This window comes from Borostomias antarcticus (genome assembly GCF_949987555.1).
Source record: "Borostomias antarcticus genome assembly, chromosome: 17".
Lineage (NCBI taxonomy): Eukaryota > Metazoa > Chordata > Actinopteri > Stomiiformes > Stomiidae > Borostomias > Borostomias antarcticus.
In genome coordinates, this window is record NC_140250.1 from 8,175,079 (window position 1) to 8,185,078 (window position 10,000).

General features: G+C 47.9%; 1 protein-coding gene across 4 annotated transcripts in view; it reads right to left on the reverse strand.

Moving 5' to 3' along the window:
- The window catches only part of LOC311320015 (receptor-type tyrosine-protein phosphatase delta-like), a gene marked incomplete at both ends in the record, with an annotated part of 124,398 nt that extends 122,671 nt beyond the window's left edge, over positions 1–1,727 (reverse strand). For all 4 annotated transcript variants that reach the window (XM_084451651.1, XM_084451650.1, XM_084451652.1 and 1 more), the window contains one exon: positions 1,640–1,727. In XM_084451651.1, the coding sequence (XP_084307777.1) occupies positions 1,640–1,727 (88 nt within the window). The remainder of the gene's footprint in view (positions 1–1,639) is intronic.
- Between the last annotated feature and the right edge of the window lie 8,273 nt (positions 1,728–10,000).

The following is a 10,000-nucleotide window of genomic DNA, read 5'->3' on the forward strand; positions in this document are numbered from 1 at the left end:
ACGAGAACGCGCATTCAACTTAAGAAGCAGTGGCATTTCTCATTTGGGGGAGCACAGCTGAGAACACTTTGGCGGTTTGAGAACACATTTCCACACGTTAATGAATCCAGCAAGGATCTTTCTGAGTTGGTCTTACGAAGTTCGTAAGAAGACATTTAAGAAGACACTTAAGAAAATGTTCAGGAATGAGGTCCAATGGGCCTCATTCACCAATGAAGTGAAGAATTTCTTAGGAAGCATTTCTTATTAAACTTCACTTACACCGTTTCAAAGAAGATTGTGTCATTCACCAATGTTCTCACATGTGGGAACTAAGAACAGAATCTACGAACACGGAAGAGCAGTCTTAAGCAGGCTACGGACTATTCGTGCGAAAGAAATGCTAATTTAGAATGATTTGTGATTGCGTTTACTTCAAATCTACAGCTGTATAACATTAAAGGATTGCAATACTATATTGTATAATTTATCTTATAATAATGGTTTTCATTATTTTACAAAGCGAGAGTGATGTCTGTCCAATAATATTCTATCACGTTGACATTTACACTGTTCTGCCTCGCTATGTTTATGTACCAAGGCAAATTCCTCATAGAAGGACGCCTACTTGGCTGAATTAAAATCAGATTTTGATTACCCACGCTGGATTCAACCTGCAGTCCTCTGACTTGCCAATGCACCTGACACAACTCCATCTAACTACCACATAATCTACCATTATGCTATCGAAAAGTTGGCGAGTCGAAGGTGCAGATGACCGGTATTCATTCAGAGAAGTGACATCTGGGCACGAACCTAGTTGCATGTCCTTATATGGGGCTGGCGGGGAGTTTACCTATGCTAATTCAGGTGAGTGGCCACAAGCTTTCAACTTGTGAAACCATGGGATTCACCATTAAGAGAAGGCAGGTGAGAACTCATCCAGCGGTTCACCATTAAGAGAAGGCAGGTGAGAACTCATCCAGCGGTTCACCATTAAGAGAAGGCAGGTGAGAACTCATCCAGCGGTTCACCATTAAGAGAAGGCAGGTGAGAACTCATCCAGCGGTTCACCATTAAGAGAAGGCAGGTGAGAACTCATCCAGCGGTTCACCATTAAGAGAAGGCAGGTGAGAACTCATCCAGCGGTTCACCATTAAGAGAAGGCAGGTGAGAACTCATCCAGCGGTTCACCATTAAGAGAAGGCAGGTGAGAACTCATCCAGCGGTTTACGAACACGTTGTGAATCAGACGGGAGCTTTTTTTTTCTTCTTTTTTTTTTTTAAACGTTCTTAGGAAGAAATGTAAGAACGTAACTTAGGAGGATATTGGTGAATTAGGCCCAGTGTCTTTTGTCATGGGATGAAACAGTAGAGAGTAAAGATAGCTGCATGGGTTGGACAAGGTTAATGTGGATTGGTTGATGTCGATTTACGCTGGAGGGGATGGTGGTTGAAAACTTGAAGAAAGGTAGGAACACATGGTGTAGTCCGCGTGCGCACATTAGTGTGTGTGTCTGTGTGTGTGTTTGCACTTGCACTGTACACACAAACGTGAAAACGGGACAAAACGCATGCTCTCCCGGGTTTGGTACAGTACGAACCACAACAACCCGCGGCGCTGAAAAAAAAGAAAGACAATGTGGGCGGGGCTACTTACTCTCGGCGTTGGCGAGGAGGAGGAGCAGACCCAGGACGAGCAGCGCGGGTCTGGCCAGATGCATCATGCGACAGCTTGGCACCAGCATGCCTTGGCAGCCTCGATGGCGCTGGCACGCAGAGCCCCGTGAGTCAGTCTGGTCTGATTTCTCAGATGCAGGATATTCACAGCCTGCGGAGGGAGAGAGAGAGGGAGAGAGAGAGAGAGAGAGAGAGAGAGAGAGAAAGAGGGATGGGAGAGAGAGGGAGAGGGATGGGAGAGAGAGGGAGAGCATGAATGAAACAAAGCTGTTTTTGGCACAACCAGCTTTATCTATCCGCGCACATTTCTGACATACCCACACACAGACCCGGTCGGAGCTGACAGCGAGAGGACAACGTTCTCAGAGGGGACGTTCTGACATTTCTGCGCGAGACGTGCGTGTGTGTGTGTGTGTGTTTGTGTTTTGTAAACCGATGAAAGGAACTAATAAGATTTCAACCTCAAGGCAGAGATTTGGTCAGGTGCTTTAGTGGAATGTACAAATAATATTACAATTATCACAATTTAATTCCATTTAAACACAGTCTCATCCACGCATTACAATTAATGGCACACACAATATGCAAATGTTCTACATGGAATATGATACTGTTATTATTTTTGGATGCAAAGGAAGGTTCTCCAACCTAGTAAGGGTGAAGTCAGAAATGAACTGACTGAATCCACACACAAGTGCCATCAAAACTGACAGTGTTGTCATACACTTTAAAAAGAGTGCTAAATAAAACCATTTGTAGCACTAGAGGAACTCTCTTAAAAAAAGGCAGAACCCTTTCCAGTACGTACAATGCTTTTTGGAACCCTATACTGTTCTGTCGGACATGAAAAACGGGTTCTATCTGGTTCACCTATTGTTACACATGGTTTTATAACCTTCTAAGAGTGTGGACTACCAACACTTCTCACTACCTATCCCTAAGCCATTCATTTTAAGATCATACTGTATCTATTCCCACAGTGCAGTTTCCATCAGTAGAAGATACTTTAAAAGCCCAGAGTGTCTCTAAAACGGATAGGAGCTAAAAAATAAATAAATAGAGAAGTTAAATCTATACAATGTGATGGAATGACCCCAAGCTAGCAGTAAGACTCATACATAGCAACACCTCCTTTATCAAGCCCTGCTTGGCCAATGTGTGAGATCCATATGACAAGAGCGAGTCAGTGTTATAGCCCTCGTGTTGTCCGCCTCTCTCTCTCCCTTTATCCCATGCTGCTGTGTGGAGAAATCGATGTGACAGAGCGGACCAGTGTTGGCCGGCTCCCGGCCGCTATCCCTTGTCATCCGCTCACTAAAGCCGGGGGCTTGATCCCTGGTGACTGCACAGCGGTGGTCCGCGTCACGCTACTCCGCTAAAAGGCTAATCCGGCCCATAAGCTTTGTTGACATATTGTTGGTTAGCATGTTAGCGCTGCTAGCCTAACGCGGCGTGGGGTCTGTTATCTGAGACAAACCGACAAACGCGGGCCGCCTAGAGAATCTTTGCGCATCACACCACATCGGAATGACACGCCGTTTGACCTTTGACCTCTTTCATAGTTTCGGCATTTAAGCGGGTAGCACTGCGGGGCTAGCCGGTTAGCGTCAGGCGTCGACGACACACCACAGCAGCGCCCACTGACACCACAGTCCTCGTTTCAATGACACCTAAGGAATCACACAAGATAATCCCTTTATGTGTCGGGATATTTCCCAATTCATGTGGCCTATCTGCTGATTTTAGAAACAAAGCAAAAATACCCATGGCACAATCAGGGGGGTAGAGGATGACAAAGTACCTAATTTCCCTGCTAGCCCTCCTTCCCCCCTCCATCCACACCTCCGCCTTTTTGTTCCGTAGTCTGCATGGTGGGGAAGATGGGCAGATAGCGCACCTGTCACACTCGATTTGTGTCTCAGGGAGATAGACACGACTACCTGTCTCCGGACGCCATGGGCCCAGTGGTGAGCGGCGGAGGGGGATGCGCGGAGAAAGGAATCAATTTGAGGCAATCTCAACCCCCCGCATTCACACACGCATATGCACACACACACTGGCACACACACACACACACACACAAACAAACATACGCAGTGACACACGACTACTCTAAATAGAATCCCAACCCTTTTTTAATTTATTTTTTAAATGCAATTTCATTACCGTAGCCAAGCTAAGCATTTTCTTGGAACTCTCGGCCAAAGCAGTCACACACATTACCTGAGGAGATTATACCAAAAACAACAACAACATACAATAATCAATCTTCTCTTACTTCGTCTTTGAATTTATAGCTTCCAAGGCCTGGGCGATTGACTCCGTTAATGAATGCTGTGTGCATTTTCCACAATGATCCAATAAGCTTCTCTATTAGCAACGCTCAGCAGCCTTCCCTTCCCCCTCGATCTCCCTCCTTCCCATCACACACTCTCTCTCACACACACACACACACACGCACACACGCTGATACAGACAAACACAGCCATCTGCACCTTGCGCAAGCACCGGTGTGGGGCCGGAAGTCCGTGGATGGGCCGTTCCTGTGAACGCGAAGAGAGGGCCCAGAGAAATCATGGAACGCGGTGGGGCTTGATTGGCCGGTTTTGATAGTCTATAAAGTATTCGTGGTATATTGAAGACGTACGGTGAGTCTTCCCCCCCACCACGGGTGCCTGACGGGGTCCTGCCAACTCCGGACATGGCCATGGGGAGAACAGCCCCGCCCAAAACCTGTGAGTCATAAATTAGCATGTTCATAGTGGGAGGGGCAGGAGAGCCGTGTGGCAATGACGTTTTAAGTAGCCTAGTGTGTGTGTGTGTGTGTGTGTGTGTGTGTGTGTGCGCGTGCGTGGTCAATTTGTCTCCTCATCTACCCCATTTTGTTTTGCGTGTCAGCTCTGTTCCGCACATGGCCAATTCCCCTCTCTTCAACATTTATTACGACAAAGACAAAGTCTGAATTGTGTGGTTTCTTCAAGGCCCCCAGGCAGTGTTATTGTTCTGTTCAGTGGCGTTCCATTCAAAGCGTTTGCTTGGTTTTGCTTGTGATAGCATCATGCATTATTAAACAAAGGCTGACAACATGCACACTGTTAATTAGAAAAGGGGAAATCGTGGCTACAAAGTCTAGCTGAGGCGGGGAGGATGGCGCACCGTTGTCTCTCTCTCTCTCCCTCTCTCTCTCTCCGCTGATTCTTATCACCCTGTGAGAGGTTGACAGAGGGGGAGGGAGGGAGAGATTCTTGGTAAAAGAACGAGCCTATTCGCTGGATTTTCCTGTGGCTGGTGTGTGGTATGAGTCTATGCTTTCAGTGGAGATGAATGAACTAAAGATTTTGGAGTTGTTTTTTTTAACACTCGATATCTATTCGGAAAGACGTGTTCTTGGTTTCCAAAACCGAGAGACTCGGAAAATCCACTGGTGGTTGGTCCTGTCTGCTTTCTGCCGTAACAGTAGCTCCTCCAGATACACACACACACACACACACACATACACACACAAACTGTGCTAGCGTGCTAGCCTGATAGCCAACGGAGACCATGTGTACCAGACCCTCTGATGAGAAACAAAAATCTGAACTTGGTTATTGACACCATCATGGTCTTTAACTGATTCAGTATGGGGGCAGAACAGAGGCGCGTCCTCGTCGTGTGGAGTTGTCGTCTTCGCGCGGCGCGTGTGTATCTGTAACACGTTTTCCGAGACACGCCGCTGCTGGGCGTTCGTGCGAGCGCCCGCCTCTGCCCGTGTGCCCGCGTCTCGGGGAATTGGATTACCCGAGAACATTTGTTCTTGCGCTGCCCCACCAGAAAAACAAAGCGCCCGCAAGACATACCGATGAGCGGCTATTAAGCCAAAAACCTCTCTTCTAATTGTCCGAGCGCACGCGAGAGCGCAGCACGGCCGGCGTCTATGAGGAGCCGGGCGGCGACTTGAAACCTTGCACTGGAACTGAATTCCCTGGTTTGGTGGCGAGTGGTGCAGAACATGCACTTGGTTTTATGAAATGTTCCTTTCCATTTCCCTGTGGTCGGCAGAGAAGTAAACTATCCAGCTGTTACATATTCCAAACCCGCAGAAATAACATAACAACAACACAGGGAGAGAGAGATAGATAGATGGGGGGAGAAAGAGATATAGAGGGTTTCTCCAGCTAACAGGATAGGTGGAGAGCAGCGAATAACGGCTAACAGCTAGTAACGTTGCACTATTACGCCATCCCCCGTTCCGACTTCCCAGCATGCCGGGCGAGACGAGAGGGCCAGGCCCCGGAGGGCTGCACGTCGCTTTAATTAAGGTAAAAGCGCAGTGGCAGTGCGGCGCTAGCACGGCGTTTATCGGCTCCGTAGGGTCAAAAAGGTCGTTCCTGACGAGCGAACGCAGAGTTGCGTGCCCGTCCCTTGTGCTCTCGTTCCGCTCGCCCGCGTTCATCGAGTGGAAAACAAGGGGCTGCTGGGATACGTCGGCACGCCCACACGCCAGCGACCTGGCATTGTCTGAGTCTGTCATAGGATTCATGATGTGGTTATGAAATACCCCCCCCCCACACACGCACGCACACCCTCTCCTCCCCCCTCCCCCTACCAAGCATAACCCCCCTCTCCCCAACCCGGCCCATAGGATGTGGGCTAAATCAGATTGGCAGGCTGTGATTCTGCCTGCACATATTACCCATGATACATGCAGGAATCTGTTATCTGTCCTTCTTCTCTCTCTCTCTCTCTCTCTCTCTCTCTCTCTCTCTCTCTCTCTCTCTCACACACACACACACATCCCTTTGCTCCCTGTGCCTGCATCTCTCTAATTCTGACTCCTTCTTTCTCTCTCTCCTCTCTTCCCTCTTCTCCCACATAGCTTCTATCTTTCTTAGACCCCCCCCCCCTCTCTCTTTTTCTCTCTCTCTTCCTCGGTGGTGGTCTGCTTAAGGGCGAGCGCAAGGATGTTTCTCACGCATCGGCCCGGATCAGCAGGCCTGTATAATAACAAGCCTCTAGAGCGGCTAAAGCTATGCCCTCCAGTGCAGCCTCTACATGAAAGACTCAGACGACCGCATAGCTCCAACGGGGTTTATTTGCTCAACTTATTTACTTTTCCTCCTTCCTCCTCCGAACCCAGTCAGATGAGCATCCCACGGTCATGAACAACTGGCTCACGGTTTATTAAAATGTCACAAGTTTGTTGGTGTTTACACTGCAGCTAATGCTACCGCTATCGCTAGTGGCCTTTCGCTGTTAGCTCGCTGATTTTATGAGTGACATCTCCCACCATGACATGGCTCCGCGATAAGCTAATTGGCAGGGGTGACATTTCACACTGGCGCTAATAGGTTTAGAAGCAGTCGATTTGTCTTGAAAGAGGAAGGAACAGTAATCTCGATGGCATGATGCACAGTAGCAGCTGAAACGTGGAAGCCATTTCACCTTTGGAGGGAAAATAAGCCTCCTGGATTCCTGAATTTTGGTAAATGTGCCTCAAAAGATTGTGTCTGAAGGGAATATGTTATACTTTCTTGTCAAGTAGCCAACAAAGATGACAGAATTACATTGTAGTTTTCCCCTCACAGCTAGTGCTAAGTAGCTAGCTTAGCATTCGGAGAAAATTCAATAGCTTTATTCAGCTTGTGCCGTTTACTCAGAGAATGAACTGGCATCGGAGCCCAAGTCAAGGTTTATGTTTTTTCCTCAGTGAGGGATACGTGTGTTTGTTTAGACACTTAGGGCAAGGCAGGTCCTCCCTGTACGTTCAATCAACCAAACCTCATCCAAACTAACACCACAGCCTCAACCTTGCCATGTTCTTCCCACTTCCCCTCCCATCCTTCAACCCATCAACTGTTTATTCTTTACAACCTATCGTAAACATAATACCCTTCCTACCCAACTCCCATTTCTCTCTCTCCCATATCTCTGACTTTCTCTCTCTCTTCCCCTCTCTCTCTCTTACTCACTCTCCACCTCTCTCTCTCTCTCTCTCTCTCTCACACACACACACACACACCTCCCTCTTGTCTTGGAGGCAGCTGTTGGGATCAGATGGATGGCTCCCTAGTACATGGCCCTGACTGGCAGTCTGCTGAGTGATTATACCAGTGCCCTGTTGGGCTGTTCCCTGTGCACAATGGCACACACACACACACACACACACACACACACACACACACACACACACACACACACACACACACACACACACACACACACACACACACACACAACACACACACACACAGAAACAAACAGAAACAAAACACACACAAGGTTAGTTGGTCTGTTCTCTGAGCTTCAGGGACATGGAGCTCACAGAGCGCCACAACATACTTCATCCTCGACCTCAGTGACATTGACACACACACACACACACACACACAAACACGTGCACACACACACACACACAAACACGTGCACACACACAAACACGTGCACACACACACACACACAAACATGTGCACACACACACACGCACACACACACTTGCCTCACTCCTATTGGAAAATGCATTTTGAATGGACAACTGATAAAAGCCTCAAGCCTGAGGTGATAGATGGCGTTCCCTTGTGCCTCCTCGCCACAAGGGCTTTTCCCGTTTCCTCCCCCGGCGGGGTGTTCGTGTGTGTGTCATCGCGGCGTGGGTGATCAGAAAATGTGTTTTGCTTCGTGGCGCCGGGCCGTAAGGACACTTGTGTGCGAACGGCTACATTGCCGATGGGGAAAAAGAGGGAATTCATTATCGCACAAACGCACTGGACCTCGAGTGGCTATTGTGTAAGGCGATGGAGAGAGACAGAGAGAGTGAGAGAGAGAGAGGAAGGGAGAGAAAGAGAGCAGGAGAGAGAGGGAGAAAGAGAGAGGGAGAGAGAGAGACAGAGAAAGAGAGAAAGGGAGAGAGAGACAGAGAAATAGAAAAAAATGAAAATTGTAGACTCAGCACCGGTCAACCTGGAAACGCCAGGATTAAATTCACGCTGCATGAACAGGGGAGAGCTAAATCATGTTACATATTATGAACCAGAGAGAAGGCGCAGGGGGGAGTGGTACAGATACGATGGGGGTGGGGGGGCAGAGAGCCACGGTGAGTAAGAGAGAGAGACTCAGGCTGCTTTTAGGAGGGAAATGGAAAGAGGGGGGAGGTGGAGAGAGACAGAGGGAGAGAGGGAGGAAGAGAGAGAGATAGTGAGGGAGGGAGTGGGAGGAAGAGAAGATGTAGGAGGGAGAGAGAGAGAGAGAGAAAGAGAGAGAGAGAAGCCCCCCGCAAACCGCAGCTAAAACGACGGCGCATGGCGCTGTGTCCGGTGGGCCCCGCACATAGGATGCAACGAGCGCCGCACTCTAATGCACTTAAAAATACAAATACAAATAAAAAGGGCAGTCTGGTATAAAACAGTGCCTGCTGGTGACTTTTGTTATGGATTGCTGTTTCTACTACCTCCACGCAGTGAATTCATATGGAAGATGAATGTAGGCCTGTAAGATGATCTTAGCTAAAGGTATTTCTCAAGTTAACTAGCTAACGTTACGAGCTAACTAGTTAGCGTAACTCTATCAAGTTCAAATTGGTGGTCAAGACTGCCGGCACGCAGACACAGAGAGAAGACACCAATCGCATACCAGTAGCTGTCTCTTCTCACATTGTCCTTACAGTATAATAGGCCTATTTGAACTGGGCATTTCTACACTTCAGCAATTAATTTCTCTAACGTTAGTAGCTTTACGTTTTGACGTTAGGGCTGGGTAGCCTAAAATTACTGTTTGAATACAGTATATCTTTGTTAACTTTAGGCTATCCAAAGCTCGAAATGCTTCCCATGAGATTATGTTCAAACAGCAACAATAACAAATATTCTCCTGGATCTTTTCAAATACGTGGTCTTTAGTCTCTGTAATATGATCTTTAAACGCCTTTCCCCACTTGCTCCAGCACGCATGCGCACAGCGCGCAGAGCGGCTATTTTCTCCGTCTCCTCACCCTCCTTTCAAGGAGCTCTTCGTCCGTATACTCTGGCTCAAAACGATATGGACGTCCGTCATATTCTAATTCATTTTCTAGATCCTCTAAATCTGACAAATATTCAGCCATATTGCACACAATATCCTAGGCACCAACAATCCGATCGTAGCCTACAGACGGAGAATAGCCAGTCTGCGCGCTGGCCTGTGCGCATGCGTGCTGGAGCAAGTGGGGAAAGGCATTTAAAGATCATATAACAGAGGCTAAAGACCACGTATTTGAAAACCATAAAAAGGCCTCACTTTGGGGAATCACAACTGTCGATTCATAAAATCAGATTGATGAAAACAACCGTTTAGCGGCCGAAAATAGATTTTTAGAAAACTGCATTCT